The sequence below is a fragment of the Scomber scombrus genome, chromosome 21 (genome assembly GCF_963691925.1).
Source record: "Scomber scombrus chromosome 21, fScoSco1.1, whole genome shotgun sequence".
In the NCBI taxonomy this organism is placed as follows: Eukaryota; Metazoa; Chordata; class Actinopteri; order Scombriformes; family Scombridae; genus Scomber; species Scomber scombrus.
This window is the reverse complement of record NC_084990.1, coordinates 24,161,947-24,180,646: the sequence shown is the minus strand read 5'-3', so window position 1 is coordinate 24,180,646 and position 18,700 is coordinate 24,161,947. Positions and strand designations below refer to the sequence as shown.

Below are 18,700 nucleotides of genomic sequence, written 5' to 3'. Positions count from 1 at the left end.
TACTACTACTACTAATAATAATAATAATAATAATAACAATACTACTACTACTACTAATAATAATAATAATAATAATAACAATACTACTACTACTACTACTAATAATAATAATAACAATACTACTACTACTACTAATAATAACAATACTACTACTACTACTACTACCAATAATAATAATAATAACAATACTACTACTACTACTAATAATAACAATAACACTAAGGTCTGGGGTTTATTATGAAGTCTGCAGCACTACGGCGGCCGTGCGGGGTCATGCGCGCTCTCGCCGCTGCAGCAGTAATGGAGGGGGTCACGGTCGGCCAGGTATTTGATGCGGAATGCATCCTCAGCAAACGGCCCAGAAAGGTAAGCAGGCAGCGGGCCGCCGAGCAGAGTGTGTCCCCGGAGCCGGTGTGTGTGCCCCGGTCTCACGTGTTGTGTCCTCCGCAGGGGAAGCTGGAGTATCTGGTGAAGTGGAGAGGATGGTCGTCCAAGTGAGTAGCTGCTAAAGGAGCTAACGCTGCAAACATGGCTCCAAACAAAGCCTGCTGCTGCTGCTGCTCCTCACCGGGGTTGCTAACCGTAACCCTGCCGGGGATGTCTGCTCCTTACCCGGGGGAGACACGGCGGCTCCCCGGTGGAGCTCCGACCGTGTTAACTAGTGACTTAAAGCAGATGCATATATCGTCATGTACCGGTGTTATGGTTAAAGCAGTGACCGTGTTAACTAGTGACTTAAAGTAGATGCATATATGGTGATGCACCGGTGTTATGGTTAAAGCAGTGACCGTGTTAACTAGTGACCGTTTAAAGTAGATGCATATGGTCATGTACCGGTGTTATGGTTAAACTAGTGACCGTGTTAACTAGTGACTTAAAGTAGATGCATATATCGTCATGTACCGGTGTTATGGTTAAAGCAGTGACCGTGTTAACTAGTGACTTAAAGTAGATGCATATATGGTGATGCACCGGTGTTATGGTTAAACTAGTGACCGTGTTAACTAGTGACCGTTTAAAGTAGATACATATATGGTCATGTACCGGTGTTATGGTTAAAGCAGTGACCGTGTTAACTAGTGACTTAAAGTAGATACATATATGGTGATGTACCGGTGTTATGGTTAAACTAGTGACCGTGTTAACTAGTGACTTAAAGTAGATGCATATATGGTGATGCACTGGTGTTATGGTTAAACTAGTTACCGTGTTAACTAGTGACCGTTTAAAGTAGATGCATATATGGTCATGTACCGGTGTTTTGGTTAAAGCAGTGACCGTGTTAATTGGTGACTTAAAGTAGATGCATATATGGTCATGTACTGGTGTTATGGTTAAAGCAGTGACCGTGTTAATTGGTGACTCTAGTTAAAGTAAATACACATATGGTCACGTACCGGTGTTTTGGTTAAAGTAGTGACCGTGTTAATTGGTGACTCTAGTTAAAGTAGATACATATGTGGTCATGTACCGGTGTTATGGTTAAAGCAGTTACCGTGTTAATTGGTGACTCGCCTCATAAACTAAACATCTCATTGATTAATCAAGAAAATAATTGACAAACAGTTGATAATGGAAGTTATCGTTAGTTGCAGCTCCTTCCTATAACTGATATTAGTTTGTAAATGCATTCACATTAATAACAAGAAGCTCTTTAAATACTTTTTGTTGTTATTAATACTCTAACAACACCTACTTTTATTCTTTTTATTCACCCCAAAACCACCCTGACACACTTTGAACCCTGCAAAAATGTAAAAAATAAAGTTCAGTAGGGCTGCAACTACTGATTATTTTCCCTATCAATAACCTGTCTATTATTTACTGTGTCTATAATGTACTATGATTAATTGATTAGATGGATTGTCTATAAAATGTCAGAAAATGTTGATCAGTGTCCTCCAACAGCGCAGTCATTTCATTGTGTATTAAAATCTAAAATATACTTTTAAAATACAGAAAAGATTGAACCAGATGTGATGATTCATTTTCATTCATTCTTTTTTCAGGCACAACAGTTGGGAGCCAGAAGAAAACATTTTGGACCCGAGGTTACTGGCAGCGTTTCACAAGAGGTAAGATTTTAATATGGTGTCACATTTATTATATTATAAACCTAATTAATACATTCACACATACAGCGTTTTATTTCATCTGTTCACTGCGAGAAATAAAGTGCTACATTTTTTGATTTACTAGATAAAAAATATCCTTAAAAGAAACCCAAATATCAACAATTTTGAAGTTGATTAAAGGCTGAAACAGAACATTTAATTCACTTTATTAGATTTTAAAGTCGTCCGCTTGGAAAAATGTTACAACTGATGATATATTTTAAATTTACATCATTTTTTTGAGTCTGAAAAATCAGTAAAATGATCAGCAGACAAATTAATCACCAACTATTTTATCAACTCGATAATCATTCACAGTATTTTTAAGCACTTCTGTAATGCTGGAACTGTCATTGACTTGTTTTCATATAATTTGCAAACCACACTAATAATCGATCAACCATAAAATTAATTGTTAGTTGCGTCTTTAATCCATAAAACCCAGGCGGGGAGTTCTGGTCCTCTGAAATGAGGCCAACGCGGAAGTAACTTAAAACTGCATTCTATCAAAAGGCCACCAGGGGGCGACCGTTTTGGTGTCAAAAGGACTTCCGTCTCTATACAAGTCAATGGAGAATTCACCAACTTCTCACTTGATTTCTAACCTCAGTAAACGTTTTCAAAATGTGTTTATGGTCTCAATCGCTAGTTTAAAGCCTTCTTCAATGCAGTATGATGTTCATTTGGGACATTTTGGCCTCCCTGATTTTATATGTGACGATAAAGCAGGGTATGCATTAGGGCGTGGCTACGTGGTGATTGACAGGTTGATTGGTTCACAGGTTCAGGAGGGCGCCTGATGCTCCTCCTGATGCCCATATAAGTAGAATCCATGTTTTTATTTTTCCCAACATGCACCTGAAATGTTCAAGATGGCGCTGCTCAGATCCGATACTATTGGCCTCTGAGCAGCAGTCCACAAACCAATGGGTGACGTCACCGATGTTACGTCCATTTCTTATATACAGTCTATGATAAAACCCCAATAAGTTAGAATTTAAGGAAAAAAAAGATAAGAATGAAAATGTATTAAATGTTTAATGTGTCATTCTTTTTATTGTAGAGAACAAGAGAGAGAGCTTCTGTTCCAGAAGAAAGGGAAGAGGCCGAGAGGACGTCCGCGGAAGATTCTGGTCATTTTTCTTCACTTCTCTCCTTTCTGAATTTTAATGTAGATTTTTTTTTAAACTTTATTTTGATTATTGATTTGATTTTCTTACATTTCCAGCAGCCTGCTCCAGCTGTCCCTAAAGACAGCCGCTCCTCCTCTTCCTCTTCCTCCGTCCTTTCATCGTCTCCTTCCTCCTCTTCCTCCGAAGATGAAGATCACACCAAGAAGTCGAAGCCTGGCCCTCGAGTCCACCCGGTTCCCCAGAAGAGGCCTCAGATCATGCTGGCCAAACCCGACCCCCCCTGCAAGAAGAAGCGAGGCAGGAAGCCGCTCCCCCCCGACATAAGAGCTCTACGACAGGCGAAGAGTAGACCGCCTTCTCCTCCTCCTCCTCCTCCTCCTCCACCACCTCCTCCTCCTCCTCCTCCTCGCCACCACCAGGCGCTCAGACCGTCCAGGGAGGATCCTCGGCCCGGCGTGAAGAAGCCGCTGCAGCCGGCCAGCTTCACCTACACCGGGATGAGCCGGAGCGCCAGAGAAGAGGCCGCGTCCGCCTCACAGACCTCCAGCAGCTCCTTCGCCCAGAGCGCCGCCTCCAAACCCGGATCCCTCAGCTGCATTTGGACCAATCGCTCCCTCTCTTCCTCTTCCTCCCACAAAGCCAGCGCTTCACAGAGTAAGAACTCGCTGTCCGAGCTGAAGCGCTCCATCTCAGAAACCGGCGGCAGCAGAGGAGACGGGTTCAAAGTGTCCGCTCTGAAACCAGGTGGAGGTTCGGGGTCTCTGGGCGGGTTTATCGGGGGCCAGGCGGGGGTCCATCGCTCCCCGCTGGCTCAGAGGAGGCAAGAGGGCCTCGGGGGTCAGAGCGGGTCGGTTCATCACAAGCAGCAGAACTCCAGTCTATCCAAACCGTCAGCCTCGCCGACGCCACGAGACCGAGCCAACCAGGCGCTGAGCCTCCGAGCCCTCAACCTGCAGAGCGTCAGCAAGCCGCTAGCCGGCAGCAGCCTGCAGGGGGCGCACACGAGCAGCGCCGCGCCGTCCAGGTCCAGTTTGAGGAGCGGGGTCGTCGTAAAAGGAGCGGCGGGAGGCTTCAAAGACACTCGAACGTCGGCCGGGCATCGCTCGGGTCTGCCAGCAGGAGGTGGCGCGGAGCAGGCGAGGTTACGAGAGGACAGGAAGGAAATGTTAGGAGACACTAAGAAGATGGCGGGCGGCGGCGGGCGGGGGAACGGCAGCGTGAGGCAGGAGGAGCGGAAACAAACCCGCAGCCTGAACGAGCTCAGCACCGGAGACTCCGACGAGACCAGCAGCAGCGATTCGGAGCACGACACCGTCCTGTATCCTAGCAACAGCCGGCCCAGCCTCGGCAACGACGCCACCGAGTCGGACACGGAAACGGACTGGCGGCCGACACGCAACCTCCTGGAGCACGTGTTCGTCACCGACGTCACGGCCAACTTCATCACGGTGACGGTGAAGGAGTCGCCGACCAGCGTCGGATTCTTCAACTCTCGGAATCACTGAAGGACGAACTGTCTTACGACTCTTCCCGCAGCAGCTCTCAGGGTTCCTACAAACACACACATGCACACGTTCACCAATCCAGACACAAACACAGCGGATCATCTATCGAGCATTTATCACATGGAAGAAACAATGTAGGAACCCTGATGTTTAAAACCCCCGTTTCCTCCCGATGTTAAAACACAGTCTGAGTCCGAAGATGGAAACATACGAACTAAGAGTCACGAAAGTCGACTTTTATCCTCGTCAAGCGACGCCACTGATATCGGGGCCATATACGTAAATAACTTAATAAAATACTGACCTGGAGGAGGGATGAGGGACGGTAATATTTAGAGAAAAAACTCAGAATTATTAAGATTGAAGTCGTAAATTTACAAGAAAAAAACTTGGATATTCTCTGACATTATAAAGTCGCAAATTTGCGAGAAAAAAGTATGTGACTGCTTGGCAGAATAAAACACATTTTTTCTAGTTTTTTTCTCGTAAATTTGCGACTTTATAACATCACAGAATATCTGACTTTTTTTCCCCGTAAATTTGCGACTTTAATCTCAGAGTTTTTGCTCAGAATATTACCGAAGTCAGTATTTTTTTTCTTTTTACATATTTGGCCGTCGTATTTAATTGATGAACTGATAATAATGAATAGAATGAACCAAACATTTGATGGTTGCAGCTTCTCAAAAGTGAGTTTGCTGCTTTTCTTCGTAACTGAGCATCTTTCGGGTTTTTTGACTGTTTCTGAATTTTTCGGATGTTTTTAGAGAACAAACGATGAATTAATTAGCAGGTTGTTACGAAGAGAGAAACACTACAGTTGCAGCTCTACTTACTTTGACTGATCCTGTAATGTTTGCTCCTCCAGCAGCTCTGAAACTCTAATCTTAACCTTATTAAAGGATCATTTCACCAAAATACATTTTCGCAGATTTCGAGTGTTAAAGTTTGACAGCTTTAAATTACAACTTTTTTTAAATAACCTTTTTTTTTGTTCAGCGACAGTTAACTATGATGAATATACCATAGTCCATGGTCTTCATCAGCAGACTGATGGTTGACCATTGGTGTTACCTGAGCTTTCAAGTGCAGCTCATGGTCCTCTTCAGCAAACAGAAGTTTCAGTCATGATAACACAGACGGTCGATATTATTAATCTTCACTCACAGACTACTGGCTACCCCCCCCCCCCCCCCCCCCCCCCCCCCACAGAGCTTTCAAGTATAGCTCATGGTCTTCATCAGCGGAAAGAGTTTTCTTCGTCGTCGTTGTCTCGTGACTGAAAATGTATCAATGGAACTTTTGGTCTTAACTCAAGGTCCAACTTGCTTAGCATTTCACTTCCCAGAGCTTTCAAGTGCAGCTCATGGTCCTCCTCGGTGGAGAGGGTTTGCTGAAACTTCGGGTCATGTGACGATGCGATGACACAAGTAGTTGACATTTCAGTCTGAATGTAGCTTTCTTCCTGGAACTTTCAAGCACAGCTCATGGTCTTCATCAGCGGCTAGTCTGCACAGTTATCGTCTCCTGAACAGAACGTTTGATCACATGATAACACTGGTGGTTTATGAATTAATCTTCACTCAAGGTCCACTTGCTAGCTTTTTTTTAACAGGGCTTTCAAGTGCAGCTCATGGTCTTCATCGGCAGATAAACACTGCTCAGTAGTCGTCAAGCAAACAGAAGTTTCAGTCACGATATCACAGACGGTCGATATTATTAATCTTCACTCAATGTCCACTTGCTAGCTTTCTTCCCCCCAAAGAGCTTTCAAGTATAGCTCATGGTCTTCTTCGGCGGAAAGAGTTCTCTCAGTTGTCGTCGCGTGACTAGAAATGTATTAATGGAACTTTTGGTCACACGGTAACTTCACTAAAGGTTAACTTACTAGCTTTTTGTTTTTGTTTTTCTCAAAGCTTTTTTGTAAGCGGTGCTCACGGTGTTTCCTCAGTTGTTTGGTCATGTGATTGCACAGCTGTTGTGTCGTAACCACTCTGTCTGCTGATGAAGACCATGAGGTACGGTTGAAAGTTCTGGGGGAAAAAGTTTAGTAAGTGGACTTTGAGTGAAGGTTTTTTTTTTTTTAAACCGATCAGTGAATTGTGAGCAAGGCCTCCTGCTGGTCTCAGACTGCGTTTTCTTTTCAGTTTTTTTAATTAAAAGGTGTTAAACGGAGGGGGGGGGGGGTTTAAAAAGTCCAGATGGATGTACGATGCCGCCTCTCCAGTGCCTCAGGTTCCTCTCACAGCCCACTGCCACCGTCCAGCTGCTTGTGACGATTAGTTTGAGTAGGAACGTTTTGTGTTTGTCGGACCTGTATCCAAACTTTTTAAATATGTGGCAGCATGACGTCAAAAGAAGGAAAAAAAAAAAAAACCATAAAAAAAAAGAAGTAAAGTTTGTCTGTGATCGGTAAACCTTCATCCACACATCGCGCTTTTTTTTTTTTTTTTTGTAATCGTCTCCCAGCCAGCAGGTCCATGCGGGTTAAATGTGGGCTGGAACTGGGTTAACTTTGCAGGTCCCACATGGTTGCAGTAACATGTGAAGCCTATGTGGGCCGACTGTATGAGCCCCATAAGGGACGTAAGTGGGCATAAACAGGGCAAACTGTATGGGCCCCACATGTGAAGCCCATTTAAGGTCCATTCTGAGCCCACTTAGACCCCATATGGGCAAATATATTGGGGCCTACATGGGTCTCACCCATTTGGGCTCCACCTGAAACCCATTCAGAACCCATTTGAAGCCCATATGGGTAAACCCAGGTGTGGTCACCATGGAAACTGCAGACAAAAACCCACTTGGGTCCCATATTTGCAGCCCAGATTTAACCCTTCTGGTCCCACATGGGCACGCTGGCTGGACTTCTTCAGTTCTTTGGACCAAAGGTGTTACGAATGTGAATGATCAGTTATTATTATTATTATTATTATTATTATTATTATAATTATAATTTGTATTACTGACAGTATTTCTTGCACTACGCACAATATAAATAAATGTAAGCTGATTTCTTTTCATCATCTCAAACAAAGACATTCCACCATCACTTAATTTTATTTTATTTTATTATTTTCTAAATAAATCTGCCGTCACAGTGTCTGTTAGAGTTGAAATATGTGTTAATTTATATTTGTAAATATGTTTTTTTTCTCATGTGATATCTATCTGGTGCTCATATTGGCTTACTAGCTTCAGACACTTGTAGCCTGTGTGCCTCTCTGCCATTTTGAAGGTATTTGAAATAAACCATAAAAGAAGTACCTGAAGAATTTAAAGCTTTGTCTGTTTTGTGGTTCATGTTTTCCTCCAGCAGGGGTCTCCGTCGCTCCAGCAGCGCTCAGCTTTAACTCAGAGTTTTAATATGCTGCAGATAATTTGAGGTTTTGTTTGATTGGCTGAAGTGGTTCAATAATCAATGCAAACAGATTTTATAAATGTAGCAAACTGATCAATTCATGATGAGGACGGACGGATAAAAACACTAAATGAGTCAATTTAATTAGTGTATTTCTACAGAAACAGCGTCATGTGATCAGTGATTAACCTTCCTGTCGTCCTCCCGGGTCAAATTGACCCCGTCTGTTTTGACTGTTCCTTCTTTCCTCCCTTCCTTCCTTCCATCTGTCCTTCCTCCCTCCCTTCTTCCTTCCTTATTTCCTTCCTTCCTTCTTTCCTCCCTTCCTTCCTTCCATCTGTCCTTCCTCCCTCCCTCCTTCCTTCCTTCCTTCCTTCCTTCCTTCCTTCCATCTGTCCCTCCTCCCTCCCTCCTCTCTTTCTTTCCTCCCCTCCCTTCCTCCCTTCCTTCTTTTCTATGTCCTTCTTTCCTTCCTTCCTCCCTTCCTCTTTTCCTATCTCCCTCCCTCCTTCCATCCTTCTTTCCTTTCCTCCCTTCCTTCCTCCCTCCTTTCCTTCCTTCCTCCCTCCTTTCCTTCCTTCTTCCTCCCTTCCTTCCTCCTTTCCTTCCTTCTTCCTTGACTCGAGGACAACAGGAGGGTTAATCAACTGAGATTTATAATGTGAGTGAATGAAGGGATTAATAATCTGTGACTGGAATAATAAACTAAAGATTATTAAACTGATTAATAAAGCGAATGAATGGATTAATGTTATATGAAAGAATGATAATGAGTGAATGAACAGATTCATAAAATAAATTAATGATTTAACAGCAAACAAACATTAGTTGAGATTAATATACGTAAATAAACGGAGTGAACAAACAATAATAATCTGAGCAGATTAATGAGTTTATCATCAGATAAATAAATAAAACCCTGATCTATAAAGTAATATCATTCATATGTTTAAGTTAATATCATTACAGTTATGTGCAGCTGTAAAATAAATGTATTAATATATATAAAATGTATTGAAATCAATATATAATATATGTATATTTAATAATGTGTCCGTCTAAAATCCTAAAACACTGAAAGACAAGTGAAAAATACTCGAGTACAGAAATGAAGTAAAAGTACTTAGTTACACCAATGAAAACACAGCAGAGTGTGTGTGTGTGTGTGTGTGTGTGTGTGTGTGTGTGTGTGTGTGTGTGTGTGTGTGTGTGTGACTGACAGAAGCTATCATCCCACAAAGCTGCAGATTCAGTGATTTATGGCCAGAGTCGTGCAGAGAGGTGGAATTTTCCCAAAATAAGTTTGAGTAAACAGGCAGCGACAGAGGGGCCCTCACAGCACACTGGTATGCATAAACAGTTTGAACAGTGTGGGGCAGTGTAACCCCCCCCAACACCCCCATAGCCCCCCTCCCCTCATCTGTCTAACACACACACACACACACACTACAGTTTCATGAAATCATCATTTTTGCAGTTTGTACTCGCACTGATGATTCACATTCAGTCACACACACACACACACACACCTACACACACACACTCACACACACACACTCACACACACCTACACACACACACTCACACACACACACACACCTTAACACTCTGTCAGTTTCATTCATTTTAATGGGGTTTGAATGACAGACAGAAACACGCTGCGGCCCCCTGGTGGCTGACAGAGCAGCCTGCAGCCTGCTGGATGGTTTGATGTAGTAAAAGTACTGCAGTATTATAGTGATGTAGTATGCAGTATTACAGTAAAAGTACTGCAGTATTATAGTGATGTAGTATGCAGTATTACAGTAAAAGTACTGCAGTATTATAGTGATGTAGTATGCAGTATTACAGTAAAAGTACTGCAGTATTATGAGTGATGTAGTATGCAGTATTACAGTAAAAGTACTGCAGTATTATGAGTGATGTAGTATGCAGTATTACAGTAAAAGTACTGCAGTATTATGAGTGATGTAGTATGCAGTATTACAGTAAAAGTACTGCAGTATTATGAGTGATGTAGTATGCAGTATTACAGTAAAGTACTGCAGTATTATAGTGATGTAGTATGCAGTATTACAGTAAAAGTACTGCAGTATTATGAGTGATGTAGTATGCAGTATTACATTAAAAGTACTGCAGTATTATGAGTGATGTAGTATGCAGTATTACAGTAAAAGTACTGCAGTATTATGAGTGATGTAGTATGCAGTATAACAGTATTATTACTATTGAATTAGTCAAGAACTATTTTGATAATTAATCACTTTAAATCATTTTTATGGAGATAAACTGAATATTTTTATTAAACAACTTATTGATTAATCATGAAATAATCAACAATAAAATTCATTTTAGATTCAACTCTTAAGCGCAAACTTGGCATTTTAATACTGAGCAACAACAAGAATAAAATTCATCATATATTAATAATAAATAATATAATCTTGTGAGGTGAATGTTGGTGAATCGTAGCAGAGACGACATCAGCTCGTCATCCGTCTGCAGCAAAGTCACACAAACTGCTTCTTTGGTGTGTGTGTGTGTGTGTGTGTGTGTGTGTGTGTGTGTGTGTGTGTGTGTGTGTGTTTTCTCTCTAAAGTTTATTTTTTAAAAACCAACATTATAAAGTATAAACACAAATTATTATTCCAAGCAGAGTATTTTTAAGTCTTAAAACTTGTCTATCGGGGACCTTTGATGATTTACGTTACCCCACGATGTGACTGTAAACAGATTAATGTCCCCACAACATGAGTTATACCAGTTATACACATACACACACACACACACACACACACACACACACACACACAGTGACGGCAGCCTGGGATTACCTAACAGCTAAGTGTGTGTGTGTGTCTGTCTGGGCTCGAGGAGTCTCCCTGTTGGCACAAAGACAGCCAGACTGTCATCAATCTGCTGCTGTACTAACACCACTAACTGTCAACACAGACCTGCAGCCTGTTCACACACACACACACACACGCACATACACACACACACACACACACACACACACACACACACACACACACACACACACACACACACACACACCTTTGTCTGTATACACACGATGTCACGTGAGAGTTAACTTCTCTCATCTTTCACTAACACGAAGCATTTCCGATAAACTGACTTGTTTTAATCTTTTTTTTGCTCATTTAACATTTTAAATAACTCATATTCTTCTATATTTATTATCTGTGTCTCTACTGGAATATATTTGCATGATTTCCAGTTAAAAACTCCTCATTTATCTTCTACTGGTCCTTTATGCAGTCCTCTTTAGATTGTGACGGTGCAACCTGATGTATTAAATCAATAGTGTTAAATAAGTTAATAGTAACTTCCAGTCCAGCTGCATGAAGGTTATATGTGAGTTAAACTCTTGGCTTGAGTTGTAATTTTGGCGTATATAAAGAATCTTTTTCATGGTGTACATTTGGTGACTATGGCTGCTGGATCTTTGAAACCTTAACATAACCCTAATTCTAAAGTTTAGGGTTAGTTTAGGGGCTTGGCTAGTACCCTGTCACCAGATGTCCTCACTAAGATAGCTATACAAACACGTGTGTGTGTGTGTGTGTGTGTGTAAGTGTATCAGGTATTACACATGTTGTGGGGACTCGCCTCCCTTATGGGGACTAAAAGTCCCCTTAATGTATATCATCAAATTTAGGGTGAAGACCTGCTTTAAAGTTGAGGTTAGTTTAGGGTTATATTAAGGTTAGTTTAGGGTTATATTAAGATTAGTTTAGGGTTATATTAAGGTTAGTTTAGGGTTATATTAAGGTTAGTTTAGGGTTATATTAAGGTTAGTTTAGGGTTATATTAAGGTTAGTTTAGGGTTATATTAAGGTTAGTTTAGGGTTATATTAAGGTTAGTTTAGGATTATATAAATGTTAGTTTAGGATTATATTAAGGTTAGTTTAGGGTTATATTAAGGTTAGTTTAGGGTTATATTAAGGTTAGTTTAGGGTTATATAAATGTTAGTTTAGGATTATATTAAGGTTAGTTTAGGGTTATATTAAGGTTAGTTTAGGGTTATATTAAGGTTAGTTTAGGGTTATATTAAGGTTAGTTTAGGGTTATATTAAGGTTAGTTTAGGGTTATATTAAGGTTAGTTTAGGATTATATAAATGTTAGTTTAGGGTTATATTAAGGTTAGTTTAGGGTTATATTAAGGTTAGTTTAGGGTTATATTAAGGTTAGTTTAGGGTTATATTAAGGTGAGGGTTATTAGTCATGCAGCATTTAAGGTTAAGGTTAGATAAAGTCTCCAGAGGTTGAATGTTAATTATCAATGTAATGTCCTCTAAAGTGATGAAAACACTGGCTTTGATGTGTGTGTGTGTGTGTGTGTGTGTGTGTGTGTGTGTGTGTGTGTGTGTGTGTGTGTGTGTGTGTGTGTGTATCAGAGGGGTGGTGATGGGGGGGGGGTTACTGGCGGCAGCGGGCCTGCCGGTGGGCGGCTGCAGATGCCGGCTGTCTCCTCGCACCAGAGTGAAAACCTTGAAACGTCTCGATGTGACATCCGACTTCTCCCGGCTTCTCCCACTCCGCCTGTCAGAAGCTCCACAGTCTGTTTTCTGAGAGCTCCGTCCTGCTCTGTGTGTGTGTGTGTGTGTGTGTGTGTGTGTGTGTGTGTGTGTGTGTGTGTGTGTGTGTGTGTGTGTGTGTGTGTGTGTGTGTGTGTGTGTGTGTGCAAGTGTTACTAAGGCTGAAACTATTCTATGTGCCACTACTGGAGATTATGGCTTTTCTTTTAGTGAAATGAGGGTTGGGGTTAGGGTTAGGGTTGGGGTTCAGGGGTTGTGATGTAACATAGGTGCACTGGCTTACAGACTTGGGCTACCCATGTCCCAAACAGAATGTGATATGGAGTGCTAAATAGAAGTTTATTGCAATGGGATGTAAGTGTCTACTTTGGTGTAGGTGAGCAGAGTTCGAATCCCGGTGCTGGCATCCCAGGTCTCCCACACACAGGGGTCAACACGGCCACCCACCCACTACGTGCCTCCCAACAAAACAAGGTCATTGGGATGTGTTGTGCAATAAAATCATGTTAATCATTATAAATTGATAATAAATAGATTAAAAAGTACATACAATTCTTGTGTGTTTGTGGGTGAATAGATGTGGGAGGGTAAACATGCATGGTTAAAAGTGATTAAAAAAATAAATAATATATAAATATGATAGAAAAAGGCAATAATATATAACACACATTCATAGTAAAAGCAAATATATACACTAAATTCCATAAAATCTCCCAATCTATTGGTCATAAAAATAAATAGATAATAAAAAAAATAATTTAATTAAACAATATAATGATAAATGATCAAATACAACACATCAGGGTTAGGGTTGGGGTTATGGGTTTTTTTTGTTAAAATCTTCTGCACAGCACTGTAAGATGGATGGTGTAGAGGTAGGGGTGAAGGCTCCCCCCGCCAGAGGACCAGGTTCAGGATTCAGAGCCGGATCCCCAGGCAGAGCACCCAGGCAGAGTAAAGAGAGGGGCCCGCAGGAGTCAGATTAATAAAAAATAATAATGGGACAAGGCCCATCAGCAGCCACACGTTGGGAGGGGGTCCGCCTCCAGGCCTCGTCCCAGTCCGGGCTGCACGGATCCCTCCTTACTTGTTAAGATATTTAAAAAGGGTGTAAAAGTGTTTATAAAAGTTGATGTACCATTTTTTTTGGACTAATCATGATAGTAGATATTAAAAAATAACAAAATAAATAATAAATAATAAATAATAATGTTGATCTAAAGACATATAAAAGAAAGAGTTTTAAAAGGAGAGAACTCAAGAAAGTTTAGGATAAAATTGGGTTAGTAAAGTGCTTTCAAAAGTGCTATAAACAAATCAATACAATAAAATACAACCATGTGATTAGTAAAAACAAAAGATTCCCTGCTCCCGGTTATAAAATCCAGAACCAATAAAACAAATATTAAAAAATTGGAATAAATAAATAAATGTTTTCTAATATCATGATTAGAGGGAACATAGAATAATCGGCTCAAGATTCCAAAACATGGAGCAGGGGAATAAAATTAAGTGCTAAAATTTGATTAGTATAAAGTGCTAAGATAAGTGCTTGAAAAAGTGCTAAAACAAATCAATAAATAACAGCAAACCTTTGGTTAGTAAAACAAAGGATCCCCTGCTCCTGGCCATAAAATCCAGAACAAAAAAAATTCCATGCTAAAAAATAAAAAATAAAAAAATAAAAATTTTAGGGTTAGGGTTAGGGGTGGAGTTAGGGTTAGGGGTGGGGTTGGGGTTAGGGTTAGGGTTGGGATTAGAGTTAGGGTTAGGGTTGGGGTTGGAGTTGGGGTTGGGGTTAGGGTTGGGGTTGGAGTTGGGGTTAGGGTTGGAGTTGGAGTTGGGGTTGGGGTTGGGGTTAGGGTTGGAGTTGGGGTTAGGGTTAGGGTTAGAGTTAGGGTTGGGGTTGGAGTTGGGGTTGGGGTTGGGGTTGGAGTTGGAGTTGGGGTTAGGGTTAGAGTTAGGGTTGGGGTTGGAGTTGGAGTTGGGGTTAGGGTTAGAGTTAGGGTTGGGGTTGGAGTTGGGGTTGGAGTTGGGGTTGGAGTTGGAGTTGGGGTTAGGGTTAGAGTTAGGGTTGGGGTTGGAGTTGGGGTTAGGGTTAGAGTTAGGGTTGGGGTTGGGGTTGGGGTAGGGGTTGGAGTTGGGGTTGGGGTTAGGTTTGGGGTTAGGGTTAGAGTTAGGGTTGGGGTTGGAGTTGGGGTTAGGGTTAGAGTTAGGGTTGGGGTTGGAGTTGGAGTTGGGGTTAGGGTTAGAGTTAGGGTTAGGGTTCGGGTTGGGGTTAGAGTTAGGGTTGGGGTTAGGGTTGGGGTTGGGGTTGGAGTTGGGGTTAGGGTTGGGGTTGGGGTTAGGGTTAGGGTTGGGGTTGGGGTTGGAGTTGGGGTTAGGGTTGGGGTTGGGGTTGGGGTTGGAGTTGCGGTTGGGGTTGGGGTTACGGTTGGGGTTGGGGTTGGGGTTAGGGTTGGGGTTAAGGTTGGGTTTAGAGTTAGGGTTAGGGTTGGGGTTGGAGTTGGGGTTAGGGTTGGGGATGGAGTTGGGGTTGAGGTTGGAGTTGGGGTTGGGGTTAGAGTTAGGATTAGGGTTGGGGTTCCTTCCTCCCTCCTTCTTTCCTTCCTTCCTCCCTCCCTCCTTCTTTCCTTCCCTCCTTCCTTTCCTTCCTCTCTTCCTTCTTTACTCCCTCCCTCCCTCCTTCTCTCTTTCTTTCCTCCCTCCTACCTTCCCCTTTCCTTCTTCCCTCTGTCCTTCTTTCCTTCTTTCCTCCTCCCTCCTACCTTACTTCTTTCATCCGTACTTCTTTCCTTTACTTCCTCCCTTCCTTCTTTCCTTTTCTCCCTTCTTTCCTCCCTCCCTCCTTTCCTTCATCTCTCCCTTCTCTCCTTCCTTCCTTCGTTCTTGCCTTTCCTTTCCTCCCTTTGGGTTTAGAGTTAGGGTTAGGGTTGGGGTTGGAGTTGGGGTTAGGGTTGGGGTTGGAGTTGGGGTTGGGGTTAGGGTTGGGGTTAAGGTTAGGGTTGGAGTCTGGGTTGGGGTTGGAGTTGGAGTTGGGGTTGGGGTTAGGGTTGGGGTTGGGGTTAGGGTTGGGGTTGGGTTGGGGTTGGGGTTAAGGTTAGGGTTGGAGTTGGGGTTGGAGTTGGAGTTGGGGTTAGGGTTGGGGTTAGGGTTGGAGTTGGGGTTGGGGTTGGGGTTGGGGTTAGGGTTGGGGTTGGATTTGGGGTTGGGGTAGGGGTTGGAGTTGGGGTTAGGGTTAGGCTTTGATCTCCTGACTTTTCATCTAGCGCCACCATCTGGTCAAATGCATTTTCTTAACCTTCGTGTCGTCCTCCCGGGTCAAACTGACCCCGTCTGTTTCGACTGTTCCTTCTTTCCTCCTTTACTTCCTTCCATCAGTCCTTCCTCCCTTCCTCCTTTTCTCTTTCTTTCCTTCCTCTCTCTTTCCTTCGTTCTTTCCTTCTTCCATCCCCCTTTCTCCCTTCCTTCTGTCCTTCCTCCCTCCTTCTTTCCTTCCTTCCTCCCTCCGTCCTTCTTTCCTTCCCTCCTTCCTTTCCTTCCTCTCTTCCTTCTTTACTCCCTCCCTCCCTCCTTCTCACTTTCTTTCCTCCCTCCTACCTTCCCCCTTCCTTCTTCCCTCTGTCCTTCTTTCCTTCTTTCCTCCTCCCTCCTCCCTTCCTTCTTTCATCCGTACTTCTTCCCTTTACTTCCTCCCTTCCTTCTTTCCTTTCCTCCCTTCTTTCCTCCCTCCTTTCCTTCCTCCCTCCCTTCTCTCCTTCCTTCCTTCCTCCTTTCCTTCCTTCTCTCCTTCCTTCCTTCGTTCTTGCCTTTCCTTTCCTCCCTTCCTTCCTCCCACATTTCCTTCCGTCTTTCCTCCCTCCCTCCGTCTCTCTTTCTTTCCTCCCTCCTACCTTCCCCCTTCCTTCTTCCCTCTGTCCTTCCTTCCTTTCTTTCCTCCCTTCCGTCTTTACTTTCCTCCCTTGTTTCTTCCCTCCTTTCCATCCTCCCTCCCTTCTCTCCTTCTTCCTTTCCTTCCTTCTCTCCTTCCTTCCTTCGTTCTTGCCTTTCCTTTCCTCCCTTCCTTCCTCCCACATTTCCTTCCTTCCTTCCTCCCTCCCTCCTTCTTTCCTTCCCTCCTTCCTTCCTTCCCTTCCTCCCTTCCTTCTTTCCTCCCTCCCTCCGTCTCTCTTTCTTTCCTCCCTCCTACCTTCCCCCTTTCCTTCTTCCCTCTGTCCTTCCTTCCTTTCTTTCCTCCCTTCCGTCTTTACTTTCCTCCCTTGTTTCTTCCTTCCTTTCCGTCCTCCCTCCCTTCTCTCCTTCCTCCTTTCCTTCCTTCTCTCCTTCCTTCCTTCCTTCTTGCCTTTCCTTTCCTCCCTTCCTTCCTCCCACATTTCCTTCCTTCCTTCCTCCCTCCCTCCTTCTTTCCTTCCCTCCTTCCTTCCCTTCCTCCCTTTCTTCTTTCCTCCCTCCCTCCTCTCTTTCTTTCCTCCCTCCTACCTTCCCCCCTTCCTTCTTCCCTCTGTCCTTCTTTCCTCCTTCCTCCTACCTTCCTTCTTTCATCCGTACTTCCTTCCTTTCCTTCCTCCCTTCCTTTCCTCCCTCCCTCCCTCCCTCTTTCCTTCCTTCCTTGATTCGAGGACAAGGGTTAAAAGGGAACTCCACTGATTTTCCACGGCATCTGACCTGATATCAGGGCAAGATGGGTAAGGGTGGCGGTGCCGGACACCAGCCTATCTGACACACACACACACACACACACACACACACACACACACACACACACACACACACACACACACACACACACACACACACACACACACACACACACACACACACACATCAAAGCCAGTGTTTGACCTCGACCTGAATACCTGCTCACCCTGCAGAGATAAGAGTCAGTCCTCCACACCTCTCCCTTCTTCACATCACCATCCCTCCTTCTTCCTCTCCCTTCTTCACATCACCATCCCTCCTTCTTCCTCTCCCTTCGTCACATCACCATCCCTCCTTCTTCCTCTCCCTTCTTCACATCACCATCCCTCCTTCTTCCTCTCCCTTCATCACATCACCATCCCTCCTTCTTCCTCTCCCTTCTTCACATCACCATCCCTCCTTTTTCCTCTCCCTTCTTCACATCACCATCCCTCCTTCTTCCTCTCCCTTCTTCACATCACCATCCCTCCTTCTTCCTCTCCCTTCTTCACATCACCATCCCTCCTTCTTCCTCTCCCTTCTTCACATCACCATCCCTCCTTCTTCAGACGTTTCATCTTCTAAACCAACACACAACACATCCTCCTCTACACCTGTCCACCCCTCTGCACCTTCTCTGATCGGCCCATTGATTGATTGATTGATTGATTGATTGATTGATTGATTGATTGATTGATTGATTGATTGGTTGACTCAAGACTCGGTTACATGGTTACAGGTCAGAGACATATGTGGAAAATATTTAGCTTTGTTCTCGTGTGTGGCATGACCCTGCATAAAAGTCTTCAGAGAGGTTTATTTATTCCTGTTGTGTCATCAAACATATTTTAACCGTTCTGGAAGACAAACTCAGACCTCGTGTTTTACTTTCACCTTTTAGTTAAATATGTTGAGTATCGGCAGAGATAGAAGAAGTACTCACATCTATCAATACTACACTGTAAAAATACTGTCCTGCATTATAGTTTTAACCCTGCTGTTGTCCTCGAGTCAAGGAAGGAAGGAAGGAAAGAGGGAAGGAGGTAGGGAGAAGAAAGGAAGGACGGAAGGAATGAAGGGTCCTTATTTCCTCCTTCCTCCTACCTTCCTTCCTTCCATATTTCCTTTCCTCCCTTCCTCCCTCCTTTCCTTCCTTCTTCCTTCCTCCCTTCCTCCCTTCCTTCCTTCCTTCCTCCCTCCCTCCCTCTTTCCTTCCTCCTTCCCTCCTTCTCTCTTTCTTTCCTCCTCCTCCCTTCCTTCTTTCCTCTGTCCTTCTTTCCTTCCTTCCTCCCTTCCTATTTTCCTTTCTCCCTCCCTCCCTCCTTTTTTCTTTCCTCCCTCCCCT

At 43.4% G+C, this 18,700-nt stretch overlaps 2 protein-coding genes across 3 annotated transcripts in view; both read left to right on the top strand.

Moving 5' to 3' along the window:
• LOC134003423 (microfibril-associated glycoprotein 4-like) overlaps positions 1-18,700 on the top strand; it is a 274,046-nt gene that overhangs the window by 15,466 nt on the left and 239,880 nt on the right. The gene's annotated exons all lie outside the window — the stretch shown is intronic.
• Positions 298-5,926, top strand: LOC134003398 (chromobox protein homolog 2-like). 2 transcript variants are annotated; one of them, XM_062442595.1, is made up of 5 exons: positions 298-366; positions 451-494; positions 2,010-2,075; positions 3,178-3,247; positions 3,346-5,926. In XM_062442595.1, exons 1-5 carry the CDS (start codon positions 301-303, stop codon positions 4,750-4,752), a joined length of 1,653 nt encoding a protein of 550 aa, XP_062298579.1. In that variant the 5' UTR covers positions 298-300; the 3' UTR covers positions 4,753-5,926. The 2 variants fall into 2 exon arrangements, with proteins under 2 accessions (XP_062298579.1, XP_062298578.1); XM_062442594.1 differs by having other exon boundaries at positions 3,343-5,926.